General features: G+C 33.3%; 1 protein-coding gene across 1 annotated transcript; it reads right to left on the bottom strand.

Annotated features, from left to right (window-relative positions):
• Positions 1-11,454: 11,454 nt before the first annotated feature.
• LOC147802035 (uncharacterized) lies at positions 11,455-14,955 on the bottom strand. Its single transcript, XM_087154556.1, has 3 exons — positions 14,306-14,955; positions 13,857-13,947; positions 11,455-12,190 (listed from the first exon to the last, which is right to left on the bottom strand). Exons 1-3 carry the CDS (start codon positions 14,409-14,411, stop codon positions 11,455-11,457), a joined length of 933 nt encoding a protein of 310 aa, XP_087010682.1. The 5' UTR covers positions 14,412-14,955.
• Positions 14,956-22,866: the final 7,911 nt, after the last annotated feature.

The following is a 22,866-nucleotide window of genomic DNA, read 5'->3' as shown; positions in this document are numbered from 1 at the left end:
GGTGGAGAGTTTCTTTTCTGGTGAGCTAAGTATTAAGAATCTAGATTTTGCAGCATCAAAGTTTGGACATTTGGAAAGATCAAATCTAGGTGGATATTTGTTGAGACTGGGTGAAACACCAGTTGAAACCATAGCAATAGATAATTTTCGTCTGAACACTCTCACGCCCACCACCGAGCCCAACAAGGGGGGTAGAAACACCGGCTCTGAACACCTCAGCCTCGGTGCTCTGCCCAGAGTAGTGTCAGATATAGTACTACACCAGGGGAGTGTGTATCCGCCAAAACTATCAGAGTTCAGGGGCACTCTCCTTATGCAGCGCTAGTCCCTAGCAGGATGCTAAGCATGCCCTACCAGCCGGTTGAAAGGGAGGGGGACCTAACCTCCTTCCACTCGTCTACAGTGAAGCTCGGGCCAAAGAGTACGCAGTCTACCAACTCCGAGATTGAAATGCCCCCTTGGGCGCCACACTCGTATGAGCGAGCAGACAGGTAGCTCCAGGCTCCCGTTTTCCACCTTACGAGACGCAGCACACGGCAAACGTGCTGGTCAGCAAAAGCTAACGTTGTTAGTCTGTAAGCTTTAGAGAAAAATTGGTTACTTAAAATAAATAGGTGAAACATGATAAATCAGGAAACCTGACAAAAACAGTAAAACACAAACAAAAATCTGAAGATCTGTAAATGATAAAGTGTTTTTGAATGAAATGAAATAACATTCGCTCACTAGGTCATTATAAATATTTGATAAAAAGTCGGAAACTCAAAACAGGACCGTCGCAAGAGAGAAATGGAAAAATGCTCAGGTCCGGCTCGGGGCCCCGGGTGCGCCGTACCCGTCACACAAGAGTGTGCCCCTGGGGGGATATATTTTTAGAAATTAATAGATGATTCAGCATATTCAGTATAAAATTTGATTATTCAGCATATCTATTTGGATATTATAAAAACATTTTCAGTAATATTGGTATTATAATATTGCAAATATTTCTTTTTTAATTCATCATAAGCTCATCACGTGTAAGACTCTATGGAAAATCGGGCAACCTCCAGCATGTGATAATTCATAATGAAACAACTACAAACTTTTTTTAAACTCCATATTAGCTATTAAAGGTTTAAAATGTATCAAAATACTTCAAAATGAAACAACTTCTTTTATTAATTTAATAAATGAATGTAATAAAATTCATTATCTCTTTAACGTTTCAATGAAATATGAAACAAATGAAGTATGAAACCAAAAATTACAGTTTTTTTAATCCTATTTTAATGTGCTTATTAACAATTACAATCGGTCGTGTTTTACAGCTGGTACAGGAATTTGTGATTTATAAATTCCAGATGTACCATTTTCTCATATTTGAATCCTACCAGCCCTTTTTACGCGTATTTTTTTTTTCCTGAATAATTTAAATCAAGCAATTTTTATCTCACTGGGAAATTATTCAAAATGTTTAACTTTTTTTTTTACTTTCTCATCGAAGGTAATTAATTTCGTGTCAAAACAATACCATCGAATTTTCAATGAATTTCCTACTACTCTCGCTTACTGGTTTTACAACAGGAAGATTTTATACTGCCTCTAGCAACTGCTATTTCAATACTATATTTAATTTATTTCTTCACTTTAGCATATGCTTCACAATCTATTTCCAACTGAAGGAGATTTTTTGTATATAAGTTGAATGAAGTATTTTATATTTCCACCAAAATCATCTTTTTGTATAATCTGGCAAAAAAGTATCTATATTTTGCTCAGTTATTCCCGTGGTAATTATTATTTTTGCTTTGTAATTTTCTCATAAAATTGAATATAGGTTTAGATTAAGGAAGAACATTCCTACTACATCCTAAATAAGCATTTTTGAGAAATAAATAGAATTGTAATTTAATATAAGAAAATATGTCTTTATATTTAGCCTTCATATTCATATATCATGTGCAAAATTTAATTAAAAAAAAGGCACTACCACCACGAATGAGAGTTCTGTAGATTCCAGAGGGACGTCTAGTACAAAATCTATTTAAATTGTTCTTAGTTCTATGACTTTTTTGTATTTTTCATGCTCAGAGTGCAGAAATATTTTGATGCCTATGTTTCTATCGACAGTAAACCTTCAAACATAATGTCATGATCTCTTTCATGGGCCATTTATTTCTAGTACGGTAAATTAAACTTAATTTAAATTTTAACACGATATTTCTTAACAAGTGTCAGGACTTGCCGTCAAGGCCTGCAGTAACAGTTCAGAAAAACTAGTTATTTTTGATGGTACAGATAAATCTGTTTGACTTGAAGTAATTTCAAAACTTTATTAAATTAAGAAAAAATTTGAACATTTTGAAGATCTCAATACAGCATTTGTCGTAATATAAAAACTAATATTCTCGTTGCTTGCCGTCTTCAACCATGATACAAACATTTCTCCACATGTTCCAGTTTCATCTATTCAAAAAAACTTATTCTCCCTTTTCTCACAAGCATGCAAGCTTCTGCTTAGTATGTTAACTTTTCTATGCGTATTTCTTGCTATCGCTGAATTCTAGTATTGTCCACTCTTTGCTTTAAATTTATTAATAGCATAAGAAGGCTTCGAATTATTTATATTTAGCCGACAAATAAAAAATGCGCATCTTTTCTGGCAAATTTTTCTCAATTGAAGAGTTAATTTGCGTCATTTAAAAATCACGAATCATAACTTTGAGCAACAAACTTAACTGTGAGCAACAAACATTTATAACGCCCTACATAACCTACTAGCCGAAATCTTTATTTAATTGTTGCTACGCATAAAACTAATGTCTGCACAAATTAAAACTATGTACAATATAGCTCTACATAATGTATTAGTTCAACTTTTTTAATCTCGGTAAAAATAAATAACTTTGCCATTGTAACAGTATAGAAGTACCTACATACAAATCAACATTCTTGCTGACGCTACGTTCGTTTAGTATATATATTTTCACAATCTTTGCTAAACAATTTCACTTTAGAATATTTATTCTAATTTTGGCTTTTGCTAGAAATTTTGATGAATGATTTTGCTGTTAATAATATTTAAGAACATTAAGTTTTAGCTATGTAACTTATATCATGAATTCATTATTTTTTAAAATCAGGAATTTTTCTTCAAATTTTCTTATAACTTCAGCAACTATTTTTTGAATCTTCATTTTCACCAACATTAACCACATTATCAAATTTTTCGTCCTCATCTTACAGTTTCAGTGACAAAATTTTCCAACCACGTCAACACGATAACATTTCATTTTACACTTTGCCAATATAATAATTAATAATTTAAGATGGCTCGGCCATATCTGGAGAGGCTCTGAAGATAGCCCTGTAAAAATTGCCACCTTCAAGAACCCTCAGGGGTCCCGCTCTAGAGGTAGACCATCTACTCGATGGCTCAACGACACCGAAAACGACCTCAAAGTCCTAAAACTTAAAAACTGGAGGGGAGTTGCCATGGACAGAAGGAGCTGGAGAAGGCGTGCTGTTGAGGCAGCCAAGGCCTGCAAAGGGCTGTTGCGCTCCTGAAGAAGAATATAATAATTTCGCATTTGCTACTTTGTTGCTTTGCATGTAACTGAATTTTTAAATCTTTGCATGTAATTGTTAATGTAATTGAATTTTTTCCTATTTATTTTTATGTATATTCAAATAGATTTACATATTCTTTTCTTCATGATTCAGAGTCTACCCTATATTTGTTTTCTTCTTTAGCATATCGTCATTAACCCTCTTCCTTTATCTGGATATTTTATTCGTTTTTGGTTTGCTACTTCATCTATAATATCGTTTACTTCTTTGTTTAATTTCCGCCTTCTTGATAGGTTTATGTTGATCTTCTGATTGTTTTCCCTTTTTTCCCATCTACCAATGCTTCACTTTTAGCAAAGCACCTTTAAATTATTTGTCCAGATAATACTTAATTTCAATTCATTTTAGCATCTCAAATGTTTTGGGGAATCTTTTTGCGCTTAAAATCAGTTGTCATGTCTTTAATCTTACAACCGGACTTCCTCTGGCAAGTTTGTTTCCGAAACATTTAAAACAACTTTTTGAAAACGATTTGTTACAAGTTTCTTGCAATTTCATATACCATACTTTAAGACTTTCGTTTTCCGATGTATCTAACTTCTTATCTCCACGTAGACCCGCATACCTTAGCCATTTGTAAAAGTTTTGATTAAGTGATAATACTCGCTTAAATTACATATTAAGAAAAGTAAGATTTATTATTAGCGGATACTGTAATTTAAAATAAATATTTTCCAACTTTATATCATGCCATTTATTATACTTATTATGGCTTATTAGTTAACGCAAAAAACTACGTAATATTCAAGAAAAATTTACCGTATTATTCGTGTTTCTGAAGAATGGACGAATTAACCCAAACCACTATCAGTTACTCATCATATTATCTATCCGAAATGTTTTTTTTTGCTAACTATGTCTACCCTCAAATTAACTAACAAACAAACTTTACTAACTATGTCTATCACAAAATCAAACGCTTGTAACAAAAGAGCTAGCATGAAAAGATTTAGCCAAATTTCTACTTCCACTTAGTAGGAACAACACATGACGCAATGCTAAACGAATGGAATTTAGTTGTTGTTATTAGTAGTTGTTGTTATTTGTTTTAGTTGTTGTTGTTTATTTAGTTGTGTTAGTTATTGTTGCTCGATATTTTACATGCGCAAATTATTTTACGTTATTTTTTGTAGAAAAACATTGATATTTTTTAAGGAATGGATTCTATTGAGAGAATTCCATTAAGGTTGATAGGATTCGATGTGAGTAACATTATGGAATATTGCGAGTTAGTGAACAGTAAAATTGCTCCTGATGTTTCTTTAAACTTTTTAACCCTTCACAGTAAAGCTGCAAAAATGTTTCGTGAGCATTTTATTTTTAAAATAGAAGTTTGTGGAGGAGTTTTACGTTATTCAAGCTAAATGCAAAGCGGAGATGAAAGTGAGCAAAATTTATAGAGTGGAATGCCAAAGATTCGAATAAGGTTTCATATTCATTGATGTTAACTATATTTTTTAGGATTTTCCACTCCCCATATCTTTGTTATGATTTTGTTCTAATGCATAAATACTTAATCATTTATGATTGGGTGTAAAATTTTTTTGAGTGAAGGGCCACAGCAAGTGGAGTACCGAAGGTCCGCATGCATATTTAGTCATGTTAACAACAAATATGATGATTTTTATCTAAATATTTGTGTTCTAAGCACTAGATATCAGTAAACTTAATAAAATATTTGCAGAAAATTAAATGCTTTTAATTATTTGAATTTATTTAAAACTAAAAACACTGATACATTTATTTAAAAAACTTTTTCCATTTTTCACAATAATTCATTTATCAATATATATACATATGTACCTAAATATTGGGAGGTGTGATATAAATTTTAATCAAAAAGAAGCTACTAGAATGAAAGTGCAAAGAAAAAAATATGTATTTTATAGAGTAATATAAATTTGAATGAAATTATTTAATAAAAGAAAATTTAAAATGTTTAAACAACAACCAAATTAAAATAAATTCTTAATGCGTTCAGAAATTTCTGCTAGCAGCACATCAACAGTCGACGGGCCGCATGTGACCCGCACGACATAGGTTGTGCACCCCTTAATTATGATATATGTCTATGTCAAACTTTAACTTAGTATTTATTATAAAACCTAAATTTGAATTTTCTTTGGTTCATTATTTTGCTGTAATGTATTATTTTAAATTTCGTTTTGCATTTCACATGTGCTATTTCCAGTGTTCGCCAAGTGGGCCCACTTCGAACCCCGGGTTTTATTGGGTGGGCCACATTAAAAAAAACCCACTTGCAACACTGAGTTTTTTTAAAGTGAAACTGTTTTCATTAAAACTTATTGATGCACATTTAATTTTATGTAATTTATTGTGCAGCATAAATTTGTCAGAGTTGTGAGCTTTATATGATTAACTTCTTAATTTAATTTAGAATTTTTTTTTACTAAGTAATACATTAACAAATTTAAACAGTTTTATTTTCTTGTTTTAAAAAAAATAAGCTAAAACTTTATACATGCTTTTTTCATATTTTTAGATTAATTTGTTTTGTGAAATTAAAAATATGAAGTTAAGATTATTTATCTAAAAATAAAGCCTTTTTTCGTGGGTAAAATATTTGAAAAAAATGGGAGAAGTAACTGGTAGGTATTCATTATAATTATACGTCATTTTAATTTCCCTTTCTATTAATCTTATTATGAAAACATGGAAGACCATTAAATGTTTCAGTTTTATTTTCTTAAATATAAAAGTCAGATGAAATTTTAATTTTTACTGATTATAAATTTATAATAGGTAATTTATATATGCTTAATGAAGATGGTAAATAAATGTGTGTGAAAACAAAATGATTAATAAACTTTTTTCTTTTATATTACTGTTGCATTTATATTTTATAAAGCTTGAGTTAAAAGTTGTGAAACCTTATGTCTTTAACAGTAAAGAAGATTAAAATATGTATCAAAGAACTGTACTAAAAAAAAACTTTGCCAATATTTGATAATATATTTACTTATTGAAATTTATTACTCTTTAATTTTTTTTTCAGGTTATAAACGCCAAGTGCGATTGTGCTGGAGGGGTAGAGCTGGCTGTTTGCAAGCACTCTCTTGCATTGCTCTATGCAATTCAAAGCTACAGTGCGGAAAAGCTATATGCTGCTTCTACTGAAGTGAGATGGCACCAGAAGAAGGCAGTGAAGCGAGAACCAAAAAATTTTTTCGTTGCCAATGAGTTTCTCAATTCAAATGTGTCTACTGATTTAAATTTTAGTACCCTAAATGCTATGTCTTTAAATGCTCCTATCTTTGACGTTGTGAATCCTTCACAATGTGACAAAGATGATTTAGCATATAGTAAAAGCTTACCTCTTCCTGCATTGGTCATTGGGGGTATGCATACTATTATACCTGATTGTGCTGAACTTGTACAGAACTTGTTCATGCACAATAAGGTAATAGTCACTTTGGATGAAGCAATTGCTGTTGAAAAGTCAACAGTAAAACAAAGTCAGAGTGATACATGGAGCGTTTAATTCGTTTAACTGCCTCGAACTTCCACAGGATTTGCACCCGTGTTTCAGCTCATTGATGTTTTGGCTCAGCAGTTATATGAAGGTAATTCGAAGGATTTATCCCACGTGGCTCATGGACGTGACTGTGAAAATGGTGTGAAAACCATTATTGCTCACAAGTTTTCTGATTATACTTTCAGGAACACGGGACTTATTGTGAATCCATTTTATCCCTTTTTGGGTGCTTCTCCAGATGGCCTTTTGTATGCTCCTGGAGACCCCATTCTAGTGGAAATTAAATGTGTTTATAATCCCACTAAACTAAGTTTAAATTCTTTAGTAATGTTAAGGAAGAATTTTTGTCTTGAAGTTGATGAAAATAAAGGCTTTAAACTCCGTGATAATCATGCCTACATGTATCAGATTCAAGGACAAATGGCATTAGCAAATATCAATGAATGTTATTTTGTTTTATATTTTAAAGAGAATGAGCCTGTGTTTGTTGAAAGAATAATTTTCAACAAATCCATGTGGGAAGGAATGTTTTTAAAATTAAAAGATTTGTATTTTAAGTTTTATTTGCCTTTATTAACCATACAAGAGTCTATATTTTAGCTTGGAGAAATCTTTGTATAATTTTTTTCAAGCTAGAATATAAGTTCTTAATTTTTCAAAATTAACATAATTATATATCAAGCATATCATTAAATATTACTCATTCTCATTTCTTTTACTCAATAGCCTTATGCCAAAAAATAAAAATATTCCTTCCTCATTCTAAAAATCTTTTTATGTTGAATATTTTAAATAATAAATTTTTCATGATGATTTAACTTAATTTGAGATTTAACTGAACGTAGCCTTTTATATATTTCATATTGTTTAAAATTGTATTATACCTATATTATGAGTTTCTGTTCTGTACATATGCAATTTATATTACTAGGCACTTCCAACTATTTCAAGTTTCATCGCAAAGATTTATTATGATATAATTGAAAATTTTCAATTTTTTCCTTTTTAAAAAAAAAATTATTTTTAAAATGGAATTGTACATGTAAAAGCGAAACCATAGGCAACTGAATTCAAACATGAGCTAGTATATACTTCATAATTATTTTAATTGTAAGCAATTTGTATTATATTTATATTGTATTGCTTATACGCGAATTAATGATTCAGGAAAATCGTATTCACCTCTTTCTTGTTACCTTGTGCTTCAAATATCACTATTTTTTTCAAATAGTTTCAAAAATTTTTTAATTTATTCATTGTCTTTTTATGAGCATTTTATTTTTAAAAACATTAGCAACTGAACTGAAACTTGGCCTTTTAAATATTTTATAATGTTGTTTTAAATTGTATTATACTTGCATATATTTTTAGTTTCTGTTTTGTACATATGTGATTTTTTTTACCTGGCACTTCCAACTATTTCAAATTTCATCGCATAGATGTTTTAGTTATAATTTAAAATTTTCACAATTTTTCCTTTTTTTAAAATTTATTTTGAAAGTTGAACTGTACATGTAAAAGCAAAACCATTCATTCTATTGATTTTTCAGTGATTTCAAAGAAATTATGTAAGATAAAGCAGGCCAATATATTCTTTTGAGATACAGTGTTTGATGATTATTTTATAGAAATTTTTTGAAACGAACCTATAAAATTATGTGCCAATTTCATTTTTATTATTTCAGACAAGTCAAAATTATTATTAAATATTGCTTGGTTTTTATTTTTGAGACTCTGTTTTAAAGTGAAGTTATAGAATTTTCTCAGGGCTAAATATACATCATGCAAAAACAAACATTTATTAATTTATTTTTTGGGTAAAAGAATCTTTCTTTGGTAAAAGTTATCTTTCAGACATTATTTCCTTTTTTTACATTTTTCTAAAACAAATTCACAAAGTTAAATGCTATTTTAGTAGTTCAAAAATTAAACAAACAAATAAAAATCAATTATAAATTCAATTGAATAGCTATTGATTTTAATTAATTGAATGTTACACTTTGAAAGAACTGTATTAAAACTGTTTTTCTCTTAATACTTTTTAAATAAAAATTATGCTTTTATTGTCGTTTGATGCAATTTTTTAGTAAACTCTGGCTCTGTTCAAATAGTTAATTTTAGAAGCTTTAACAACTTTTAATAAACTACATTGTCAAAAAAATAATAATAAATTTCTGTAAAAAAAAAGGCAAGCCTAAAAAGTTTAGGATAACATGACTGAAACAATGAAACACTTTCAACATTGAAAAAAAAAAAAAAAAATATCAATCTTTAAATTTGGATTAATATGCTGGATAACTACATTGTCACATTTACATTTAATGTAATGTGACAATTTAATATCTAATTTTACCTAAGCTATAATTTTTCTTTAAACGTTATTCTTTTTTTTACAATTTAGCAATTTTTTATTTTCAACTTTCTTGTTGACCTTTCTCATGGTCATTGCGGTCATCGCACTTACTGTGGGGAAAGTAAACCAACCCCTCTATTCACGCCTTTCTTTTTCTTCCTTTAATTTTAGGGGGGCTAACTAGCCAATCTCTTTCCTTTAAATTTCAAACTCTCCACCTCTTTAAATTTTAATTGGTCCTAATTTTTCTGGCCAGTTAAGGAATTTTTAAGTCACTTGGAATACATTCTCTTTTTCTCGAGCCTTCGGGCGGGTTACCCTTTTTTTTTCGAGATGCAGACTTCGGTCCGTATCGAGGGATTTCTTTTTACATTTTTTCTTAACCTTTACTTTAAATTAAATCCAAAGCTGTAATCATTTTCTGTAAAATGTAAAATCAACATTTTATACCCTTAATTTTCTTTAACATTAAAAGCCCTCTCAAATTTAAGTTTTCTCTTCATATTTATTTTAACCTTAAAATTACTCGATCTTTTATATTTTACTTTTATCTATGACACCTTCTGTGTTTTAATTCTCCCGTCACCCATTTTAATAAAATGCCTTTCTTATGTTGGTAGATGTGTTGAAAGATGTATGTTACTAAATAAAATGATATGTTAATTTAATCCTGTGCTGGAGAATTTATTTGCCTCTATTTTCATGATTTATCATGTCCTTCTGTATGTGTGTGGTGAGTACTTTTTTATTTGTTAAGGAAACTTTTAATTTTCTTATTGGAAACATCATCTTACTGTATAATATATATATTTAATATATTTGTATCTGGCATGTCATTATTGTATTTTTCCTTAATTATTAATTTATCTCAATTTCACCACTATTCTAAATTTGGTGATACCAATTTATCCAATTTGTTCAAACCTCACATTTTGTGACCCTTTGGACCTATTGGGTTATTGTTTTCCCACGATAGCATTGTACAACCACTTTCCTTAATGATCACGTCCCCCTTAATTATTTACCTCCTATATATTTTCGGCCTTAATTTAATTATTACAAAGATCAATCATTTAACTAATATTAATCATGACTATATCCAAACCCAAATACTGGTACAATATATCGAATATTTCAATCTATCATTTTTTATACATGAGTAACTTTACTTTATACGCACCAATAATTTTTTTTTTATTAAACTGTTACATACATATAAATAGAAAAAAAAGTCATACCGTGGCAATTATCATCGAAAGAACACTCTTGCTTCTGCTTCATTAACTCTTGGCCAAATATGACTGACCCCAAAGAGCTGCATAGTTTTACTTAACATCAGCTACAATGGAGTCAATTATTTAGCAATTCATTTTTTGATGACTCAAAGGATGATACTTCACACACTATTCATGAGGAAAAAACGTTCTAGGATCTAAAAACATTTAAAGTAATTTCAAATAAACTTAATTATGTATTTTAAACTAAGTCAAAGAGCAAGCTTTGAGTTAAATAATATATATCTTACAGTTATAATATATACAGTCTCCATATGATACTCTAGACTCCATGCTTTAATATATACAAAACAACAAAATGCAATATATACAGATAAAATTAATAAAGGATAATACAACAAAATAAAATATATACAAATAAAATATAATAAATGAATAATACAACAAAATATATACAATAAAATTGATTTTTTTTTTAATAATTCTGTAAATTTATTAATGGGTTGCCAAAGTTGGCAAAAAAAGCAACAATGAAAAAGAATTCGTTCACAATGTACCAACGACGGGCCAAAGTTTTCCCTTCAATAATTCGGCTTATGACCCTTTCTACATGGATTCGGTGATTTGATACTACCTTATTTCTTGATACTACTCAAGAGGAAATTGAATTTTGTCCACTAAATGCGTAACAAGTTCTTTTTCTTCCAACTCTTTGCTTATCTTGAAGCCTTTATCTGCCAATATAAGGTCTTCTTTCTCTAATTTTTCCAGTAATTTAGATTTAAGGACTTATCAGAAATTGAGCCACCCCAGAGATCAGATATGAAGGAGATGGCACCGGAAGGAGTTATGCCAATTAAAGCTTTTAGGGTGTTAGTATTTTTATAATGACTAAAGGTCTGTTGTTGAAGAAGAGGACTAGATGGTTGTTGGATAGGAAATTCTGTGCAATCAATTATTACGCGACATTTAGGAAATCTTTTTAAAATTAAAGGCATACTTTTATTAACAGATTCACGAGAAGGCCAGATATCAACAGATTTTAATTTAGAAAAAATAATATGAGATTGATGGTTAATAATTTTAGAAACAGTTGTTTGGTGAATCTGAAATAGAATAGATAAAAAGTTCTGGGATACACCAGTACGAAGATAAAAAAGAAAAAACTGATTAATAGGAGACAGGTTATTAACATATTTCATGCAGTTATTTAGGCAAAGGAATGAAAAAACAGTGTGAAAAATATTTCTAGAGAATCCGCTGACAGCTCTCATATGAACATCATCTGGAATGGCATCAACTCTGAAAAGGCTTGATGAAATTTTAATCTGAAGACTTTTTAGCTCTTCTTCCAGAGCCGTATTGACAGCCAACAAGGCAGACACAACATCACCTTCAGCCTGAGTTGCAATCTCTCTTGCTGGTGGCAAATCAACTTCAGGACTACTTGTGGCTCCGTCATCTGGACCAATGTCCACACTTGTAGAAGGAGACCTTATTGAGAGACAAAGATTAAATTTATTGAAATTATAAAAAAAAAAAACATTAATTTTGTTGAAACAAAAAAAAGTGGTCACTCTTGTTTACAGTAATATAAATTTCTATTCTCTTATCTACAGCATTTATATCAAATCTTAACACTTATCTTGATAACAAGGATGCGACTGGCAAACAAAAAAGTTTAAAAACAAATTTTAAACTATGTAACCAACAAAATTATTGACTCAACCCATGCAGGATTCTGTTTAATATCATAAGATTCTTTTTTAGAGATGAAGATAAATTAAACACTTCAAGCATAATACAGAGCCAGTCATGCTTGACTTCAGTGTTTTACTGGTAACAGTGTCTTTATGATCAGTCCACAGGCTGACTGTAGAAAACAGAGTAACTATAACTAGAATGTGTTGTTAAGATAAATAATGACTGTATGGCATAATACAAAAAAAAAAATTTTTATTATGCCACAGTTATTCTTTATCTTCAATGCTTGTATTCTACTTGAAATATTTCGGCAATATTTATCTTGAAGAAATTATTCACAATATTTTTCCATTTTCTCAGTTCCCTTTCTAAAATTCTTTAAAAATGAAAGAGAGAAAAAGGAAAAGATTTTTGCTGTTACATAAAAAAACAATGCATAGGTAGAAAAATATGCATTATATGCATGCAAAAATAAACCTATTTCCCATTATATACTAATACTATCAACAAAAAAATGAGATAAAGTAAGAATTCACGATTGAATCCAGCTTTGAATATGTGGTTTATCAAAAAATAAAAAAAATCCAGTTTTAAAGGGAAATTTTTTAATGAATATATTTATACTTATAACAAATGAATATTATATTCCAAAAAAAAAAAATTTATTAAATGATCATTTTAAAATTAAATGCATACATCACTATCAGAGTTGTGATGGTTCCGACAATAGAGCATACCTGACAACATTGGGGAAATAAAATAACGGAGATTTTACTAACCGATCCTATTTACAACTACTGAGATTCAACTCTGTAGCCTTGTAATTTTGAACCAAATCCAGAAGATAATGGAACTCCTGGATTAAGTATTGGGAGAAATTTGCTTTGTGGAGTGTTCCTTTTATGGAACTAATCCGCATTTGAGTTACACAAAGATGAAAACCTTACACAATTAGCCTGACAGCAAGGGGACTATAATCTATGGTTCATCTACCACTAGGAACATTTCATGTCAGGACTGCGGTCAGTACAAGCTGGTTGCAGAATTCGTATCGACCAATCATCGCTGGGATTCGAACTCGGTTCACCCCATCGAAAGGCGAATGCTCTATCCCCTGGGCCATCACACCTCAACTTAAACAATTAATACTCAACATACTGCAATACTGGCAATAGCAATATTTGTTGAGGAATAAGAGAAGTATTTTTTCCACCAATGGATATTTTATCAACATTACTTTTCTTTTTTGTATTTCTTCAACAACTACAGAGACATTCGTGAATATACAGGTAACCAGGAGATAGTCATAAAATACAGGAGACTTCATTAAAAAACAGGAGACTTGGCAGGTATGATAGAGTGTCCGCCTTCCGATGAGGAAACTCCTATATTACTGCAACACTGATACTAAACTAAAATTATTTTATTAATTAAGCATTCATGTGTTTTTACTCACTGAAACTGATATGAGGTTCGTTTCTTGTCACACTTTGGGGGAATGAAACTGAACTTTGTAGGTACAGCCTCTTTTTTTATTACTCTTCTTCCTAAACATAAATATAGGAAAATTATTCAAGTGATGTAACAATTATGCTGAATAGTAGATGATATAAGAAAATACATGAATTATAAATAAACAATAAAATAAATGAATTTTTTCAACTAATAACATTAAGAACCGATTATTAATGATTAAAACAAATGTTGTACATTACTTTCATCTACATTAATTACTTTCCTTTAGATTGAAATGAGTAGCAAAATAAATATTGTAGCGCAGCTTTTACTAAGTCAAAATTTTTAAAAACTTTTTTTAATGAATTATTTACACGTTTTTCTTAATCGGAATATTAATAACAATTAGGAAAAATACTAACAAAGTGTTTTTTTAAAAAATAACTTAACCTGTTCCTTGCAGATATTCAAAACAATCATCTTCAAAATGCTCCGAGCAGAGTTTGCTGTATTTATTTGGCACAAAGCCAATCCTCTTGATTTTTGCTAGCCACATTGACAATAGAGTCTCATCATTTAATGGAAATTTATGAAAAGAAACCTTCTTCACTCCAGTTTATAAGAATTGTTGGAGCAATCATACGCAACACAAGCACATGGCATCTTGGATACTGAGTTAGCTGGAAATAACAATGAAAACAATATATCATATAAGAATAAATGTACAAATACAAGTAAAAAGGTGCAACATTTAATAAACACAAATCTGTAACAAAATTTATCACTAGTACTGATTATGCCAGGGGTTTACTAGTTTTGTAAATATTTATGATGCAATATACTCAATAATTTAAACAAAAAAAAGTAAATAAGTAAAGTACCTAATATTAAAAATACAAATAAAAGAATTAGATTAAAAGACACGGGTAAACATCTATTCTTTGTTGAAAGAGCATCAATATTATAATTCTTAAAAACACAATCCAAGAATATATCTCCGATTAGCTAAACAAACATATAAAAATCAATCAAAATAAAATACTCTTCATTTAAATAACAATAAAAGAGAAGTTTACAGAAGATAGCTACCCAACAATACTATCACTTAAACTAATAGAGCTACAGAAAGGATCTATTTAATATCCCTTTGAAATAATTCAACCACATCGAACACACTTCTAAACTGGAAGATTATAAAATAAAAAAGAATTTGCACTACATTTATGAAACAGTAAGTACTTCATATTATTGTGATTAGTGACCATAAGACACTGAATTTTCACAACTGCTCATTTACATTTAAAAAAGTATATTTTAAAATAGATAAAATAAAGACAATTAGTTTCAAATTTATTCACTAAATACAAGAACTTTTACTGAGAAAGAATTTCGATAATGTCGTTTGTGTTCATGCCAACTCATCGAACAGCAGCTTGAATGGGTATTTAATTAATAAAACAATGAGTAATTCACATTTATAAGATAAGTGACAATTCCTATCGCACTTTATTAATAAAATAATGAAATAATTTTCATTAAAATAGTGAAAAATAACTACAAAACACTCCAGTTTCTCACGTTGTCAGAAGAGAAAAAAACTTTTAATTTAATTAATAAACTGAGTTTTAAATTTAGTTACTAAAAACATTAACTTACTAAGATGGAACAACAAAATCAATTATTAATCAAAAATCGAATATCAATAACTTTTCTTTATAATGCAATAAAATCTGGCGAGCAGCTATTTAAACAATCGAACACTTCGTTTGTTTATTTGTGGCTTGAAGTTAGGCTCGCAGAAAATGCCGTTCATGGGTTAAATTTAGTAGGAATAACACAACCTGTGACGTAGGCTATATTATACCCAATTGAATGTATGGTTTAGTGGCATTGTCATGTTTAAGAGAAATATTTTTGCATCACTCTAAGTCTAGTTAATTTATGTTTAGTAGTGCATTGCATTCAAGAAAAGGATGCAATGGGCACTTTAAGAATTTTTTTTTTAATTGTGGAATTTTTTTTCTTCTTCTTAATTTGAGTAAATTTTGTCGACAAATTGTATTTAGAAGACCTTTTAAGTTTAACTGCAAAAAGTTCTTGCTGACGCCAGAGACTTCTTTAGAAATAATTAAATTTCCAAGTTTTTGAGTACGATGTCCTTTCCTTTGCAAAATTGGCTGCAATCTTTATTCCCTTATGACTTGAGGTTTTTTGTTAATCTTGCAGGCACTTATATGGTGTGGCTTGTGGAAGGGATGGCAGGGAGTTTCTAAGTAACTTCTTCAAAGGTACTATTGTTTCATTAAATGCAATTGTGTTGTGAAATAGTGGCCAGTTTACTTGCGATTACTATTAATATGGGTGCATAAGTTATTTTATACAACGTGTCTATATTTTTCAAGTGGGAAATTCATTTTACATAATTTTTTTTGGCGTGTTATTGACAAAATCGTCCTTTTTTGTACTTAAAATTTAAACACTTGTAACATGTTAATAAATTTTTTAAGGCTATCTCATTTTATACCCCATCTTCCTATTTATGTATCTACAAAACCTAAAATTTAAAAAGTATAAGGTTTTTAGATGCGAACATATTTCAGTTTCAAATTATTTTTTGTTTTAGGTATAAATAAATACGTATTTTTACAGATTTATAAAATCATTCCTTGCTTTTGGAGATTGATATAGTACCATAATTTGCTGTTTGAAAAATACATTTACCTATTATCCATTTGTGTATAGTACTTCTCTCAACAATTAAGCACATAGAAGTTTGCTTTATGAGTGCTGACGAATTGAATTTCAGACAAATTGATAAAATTTATTAGGCTGTTCTATTTCAATTACTGGCGAACGAGCATAGACTTAGACTTAGACTTAGAGGTTGGGCAGCTCTGACGAGCAGGGCACATCGACCAGAGGTCTATTGTACCCAAACCCTAAAATCATGATTAGCATGAAAGCCCTATGGCTGAAATAAAATTCAGCAAGCACCTTACAGGAACATCTTGCAGTTCCCAGGCATTGACAATATGCTGTCCTAAATGCTCAAATCTTTGAGCAGAATAGACCTCACAATCACAGAGTATGTGTCGTGATGTCTCTTCTTCTAGATGACATCCCCGACAAAGAGAATTTGATTCTATTCCCATAATGTTTAGGTGTCTTCTGAGGATACAGTGGCCAGTAAGAAGACCAATGATCTTCCTTATACTGTTTCTGTTAAGCTTTAAGAGCTCCTTTTGACGTACACTAGGACAGTCTCGATTCAGCTCCTTAGCTTGTCTTTGACCGTCAGCAGCGCGCCACTGCTCATGGGCGATCTTGCCGTAGAGCTTGAATATGGTTGCCCTAAATGAGGAGGGAGAAATTCCCAGCGCAGGTTCAGGGCCCCAGAAAATTGCATTAGAGCCAGCCCGTGCTGCTTCATCAGCTAGCTCATTTCCACCGATACCCATATGACCTGGTACCCAATGCAGGGATACCTTGTTATGAGTGGACAGGTCACAGAGGACCGAGAAGCATTCCCACACTAACAAAGAGGTGAATTTACACCTTGACAGTGATAGGAGAGCAGCCTGACTGTCAGAACAGATGCGGATAGTCGTATTTTGATATCCTTTGTCTATGCATAACTTGCAGCACAAGATAATGGCATAGACCTCAGCCTAAAAAACGGTGGCATAATTTCCCAGGGGAAAGTGAAGTTTGGTACCATCATTGGAGCAGTAAATTCCTGCTCCTGATTTGGCACCAATCTTTGACCCATCAGTGTACCATATCAGGCATTTGCCTTTAAGCCACCGAGGAGAATTGAACCATTCATCTCTAGTAGGAAAATGGATCTTGAAGGGCTTGTGAAAAGCATATCTTAGTGACATAAAATCACTAGGCATAATAAAAGAGGATAAATCCTTCACTTGTGAAACAAGATGTCCCCATGACAAGTGTTTGGAATTCTCTTTCCATAGGCCAAGGTACATAAGACGCTTTACGCCTGTCTGAGCTTCAACTTCAATGCGTAAGTTCAATGGAAGAAGCCCAAGTAAGCTCTCTAGAGCAGCTGTAGGAGTGGTCCTGAGACAGCCTGACAGGGCTACACAGACCATTCTTTGTAGTCTGTTAAGATTAGACCTTGCAGAGCTCAATCTAGTCCTTGACCACCAGACGATTGCGCCATAAGTGATGATAGGACTAATAATCATTGAGTATATCCAGTAGACTATTTTGGGGGACAATCCCCATGTTCTACCAATAGCATTTCTACAAGACCAGAAAATTTTTCTGGCCCTGTTGGTGCAGTATTCAAGTTGAAGACCCCAATTTAGTTTGGAGTCAAAATAAACCCCGAGAAACTTGACTTTCTCTGTGAGTTCCAATTTATGGTCCAGGTAGTATACATTACCTAGATCAAGTTGCCTTTTCCGTGTAAAGGCTACATAACTTATCTTGAATGGATTGACAGATAAGCCTGATTTAAAACACCACCTAGCTACTTCTAGGAGTGCATTATTCATGATATCAGAGACAGTTTTTCCATGTTTGCCTCTGACAACAATAACACCGTCATCAGCGTACCCGATACAGGGAATGCCAAGAGCAGTTAACCGAACTAACAGGGAGTCCATTACCATACACCATAGGATAGGGGACAAAACCCCTCCCTGGGGGCATCCGGCAGTTGCATGCACTTTCATGCTTGCATCCAATAGAGAGGAACAAACATACCTAGAGGAAAGCAAATTCGCTATCCATCTGGTAATTATTGAGTTTATGCCTCTGTTCCTAAGTGCATTGATGATAGTCTCAACAGGGACTTTATCAAACGCACCTTCAATATCAATGAAAACCGCGAGAGCCATCTCCTTATCTGTGATAGATTTCTCAAGCAAGTAGGAGAGCTCATACAGAGCGGTGTCTGTAGACTTGCCTGGTTGATAGGCATGCTGTGAGGAGGACAGTGGCCTTTCTATGAGCACAGTGTCTCTGAGGTGTCTGTCAATTAGCTTTTCTATCGCTTTCAACAGACAGGAAGTGAGGCTGATTGGTCTGAATGATTTAGCCTCAAAATAATTCTCCTTACCTGGTTTTGGTATGAAAATCACCCTGGTATTCCTCCAAGAGAGAGGTATATACCCAAATGCTATGCAGGATCGAAAAATCCTACATAGAATAGGGGCCAGTGTATTCACCCCCTGGATAAGCATCATTGGTATGATGTTGTCCATGCCTGGTGACTTGTAGGGTTTAAAAGACTTTATGGCCCATACAACCTTCTCATAGGAGACCACCATTTTGGCGGCCTCCCAGTCATTCCTACTACAAGTAGTTGTGGTAGTAATATGTAGATTTTCATTCTCCACAGGATGAGATCCAGGGAAGTGTGCTTCTAGTAATTCTCTAAGAGCCTCTTCTCCTGATTCACTGTATCTTCCGTTTGCAAGACGGATAGCATTTAAACTGCAATTAAAGTCTTTAGTAAGAATTTTTGCAATCTTTGCGGTGGCAGAATTAGTATTAATGCCATCGCAGAAAGTCTGCCATGAGCGACGTTTAGATGCTCTGATCGCCTTGTTATAAGCAGTTAGAGCGTTTCTGTAGGACTGCCATTCATAAGATTTCTTTGCTCTGTTAAATAACTTCCTACATTTCTTACGTAATTTACTAAGCTCAGAAGATCACCAAGGAACTCTCCTTGGGGAGACTAAATCCCTGTTAAGAAATTTAACAAGATTAAGGGCATTTAGATTAGACCTAGCTATTATGCAGGTCCTGGGAAGATCGCAATGGGTATCATATAAGATATTAAAACCTTTAACATTGAGACCCATTATTTTGCCCTTGCGGGTCCAAGGCTCTTGTATAAGAGCAATATCAAGTTCTCCATCATTCAACCTTTTGGCCATAAGGCTTGAGGCAGCAATGCTATGATGGAGATTGATTTGACCAACCTTGATTGTAGCCATTGGTTAGCAGTATGAATGAAACCAGAATGGCTCCTATCCTGTTTATTTTTTGGAAGAAAGATCTTCCTTTATCAGCTCCATTGCTTCATCAATACCAAGCATGGAAACTGGTGAGTCAGGTTGTAATGTTACGTCTGACCCAGAGTCCAACCCAAGCTCTGAAAAATCAAGAGCCCCAATTGAACTTACCTTGGAATCAGGGAAATTTGCCGGCCAAGGTTCCTCCTCCTGTTCCATGTCCTCTTGGACATCAGGTTCTACAGGGAGGTCCGATGTTGTTGGAGCCTCAACTGCTTTTTTCCTGTTAGGATCGTGGATAATTTTAAAAACTCCACGATCCACTCCAGTCAGTGCGCAAAAGTTAGCCCTTGCAATTGCTTCAGCGTCTTCAGGCTCCACCTCAAAGATCCATCTAGAGGTGCCAGGTCCCACAGCACTTTGCAGAACCCTCCACCCCATCGACTTCAACCCTGGGTTTAGTCTCTGAAGACGCCATAAAAAGGTGCTCTGGTCAGAGAATTGCTCCTTAGTTTTAAAGGCAACCTTCACGGGCTTGGGAAGCTCGATTGCCCCTATGACCTTGAGCTTAATGTTACCCAAGGCTTTGTTGTTAAAGTGGTCTTTAATCCACCCAACAGTAAAGTCATTACACTGAATTACCAGCGCTCCTCTTTGGAGGTGGTTATTATAGATCTCGGGCATTCTTTCGCCACCAGGAATGGCGCCAGTCTGCTCCAAGATTTCCTTCAAGATGTTATTTGAGTTTTCCAGAGAAAGCTTGTCCGGAGGAAAATCCTCCAGGACTATAGCAATCTTGGTAGACCCAGTTGCACAGGCAAAAGAGACCCCAGATTGGAGGCCCCCGGTTGGATCCCCCTCTCCAGCTCGGCTATCCCCACTAGGGGGAACCACTCCGCTGGATTGAGCTTTCCTCCCAGGAACAACATCCTCCCTGGGCTTCTTTCCGGTTTGGGTTGGCGCATTGGGAGAGGGTGTTGCATCAGAAGACCTAGGTCTCTTAGCTCCTCCACTCGCCGCAATGGCCCTCATTTTTCTCAACATCTTCTTCCGGCTCTTGGACAGTCCAATGGTACCAGACACACTGTCCCCCGAGTGCCTCTGGGGACCAGAGACTTCTACAGAGGAAGGGCCTGAACCTTTGGACGCCTCACCAGCATCCGAAGCAGACTGCAAAGCAGCGGTATTAGCACTGGGCTCACCCGAGGGCTTACCATATGCTACTGGAGACTGTATTACACTTTTCGAACAGGAACCTCTGCCTAATTCCTGAACGCATCCCTTGTTAACCGGCGCGACGGATGATGCCGTATCCAAGGTTATCTTTTCGCTCATCATGATGTTTGCCTGCCATTTAGTTACCCAGTGAGGGGTATCCAAGGGGCACCACGTGGAGGCGGCAGGCATTACCCCCCGGCGAACGAGCATAGAGATATACGAAAGCAATTTGAGGGTTGTTGAGGGAGAGTGAGCAGAGTGCGGTAGATGTCTTTTTATACCATAAAATAACTACAATTATAATTAAATTATGCATTTATCTAATCATGTTAAGGTGTAATAGCGTTCTTTATTAATTATTAATTGTTAATTATTTTTTAACATTTTCTGCATATTATGTGATCCAAGAAGAAAAAATAATTTTAGTCCATTATGACAACAACTAATATAAATTTTATATCATCTCTAACGGTAAATTTAAAATTGACGTCAAAATTATTGAAAAATTACATTAATTGTTTTTATAATGGAAGACTTGAAAAATCACTTTAATTTCTTAATTCATTGTAGGAGCATGAAACTTTATCTTTAATTATTACCTTTAAAAAAATTTCCTCCCTCAACAAAATTTTATGTTTACTTTCAAGAAATCCGCAAAGAGTTAGCTGCTGAGTGCGAATTATATGATTTGCATATAAAAACCCACGCTACTACCAGTACTGAGACTATCCAGATACTGGCGGGGGTGGTTCCAATAACACTTAAAGTTATAGAGGATGTTTATACCAAGAGGGTGAGATGGGGATGGCGATTACAAGATCTAATGCATGTACTACCTCCCGATTTCGACAACACCTTGAATTTTGATACGCCGCCCCGGGAGCACCCATCTCTTTATCGCTCCTTGCCCTGGGGATATTGTGCCCCTAGTAACCAGGGGATCTATACTGATGGCTCTCGGATGGAGGTAGACACACCTGGAATTTTCCATGCGTCACATGCAATGATTGTTAAACAAGATTACTATTTTTAAATCCTCCACCAGAGTCACAGACAATACTAATATCTTTATCGCAGAGGCAATCAGATCCGCCTTTATCTGGATCAATGATAATAATATCAATAGCGCTACCATTTTTTCAGACTCGTTGTCCTCCCTCCAGGCCCTGGCTGACCCAGAACCAATTTCAAAACTGATTGAAAATATTAAAACATATTGGCACAGAGGTATTACAATGAATTGGGTTAAAGCCCACGTGGGGATCCAGGGCAATGAGGAGGCCGACGAAGCAGCTAAGGAGGCCATTGGCTCCGAGATTATAGATCTCCAAGTTCTGAGGATCCCTAGGCAAGCAAAGACCGAAATAGAGCGGATTCTAATGGCAAGGTGGCAGTACAATTGGTACAATTCTAATAAGGGCCGGCAGACTTTTAAGTTTATTAAGACCCCGTCAACTACAAGAATTCAATCAAATTTCCACTTAAATCAATACATGACGGGGCACGGAGTGTTCGGGACCTACCAAAGGAAGTTTTTCAATAAGGATGATAAATGTAACAATTGCGATCAACCCCAAACAGTAGAACATCTTCTATATCACTGTTCTCGGTTCCGAGCACTCCGACAACAACACTTCCTCGAGAAGAACGAGCATCAAATTTTTGCCAGTATCATTTGCCGTAATATCATTAAACAAATTATTAAAACTACGCTCGAGGAGGTGTTGGTCCAAAATAATAATAACAACTTTTAATGTCTTTTAATCTTGTTATTGATTGTCGCCTTGCCAAACTCCCTTTTATCTGGAC

The sequence above is a fragment of the Parasteatoda tepidariorum genome, chromosome 11, assembly GCF_982258835.1.
Source record: "Parasteatoda tepidariorum strain Cologne lab strain chromosome 11, Ptep-v5.0, whole genome shotgun sequence".
In the NCBI taxonomy this organism is placed as follows: Eukaryota; Metazoa; Arthropoda; class Arachnida; order Araneae; family Theridiidae; genus Parasteatoda; species Parasteatoda tepidariorum.
This window is presented reverse-complemented; position numbering and strand designations above follow the sequence as displayed.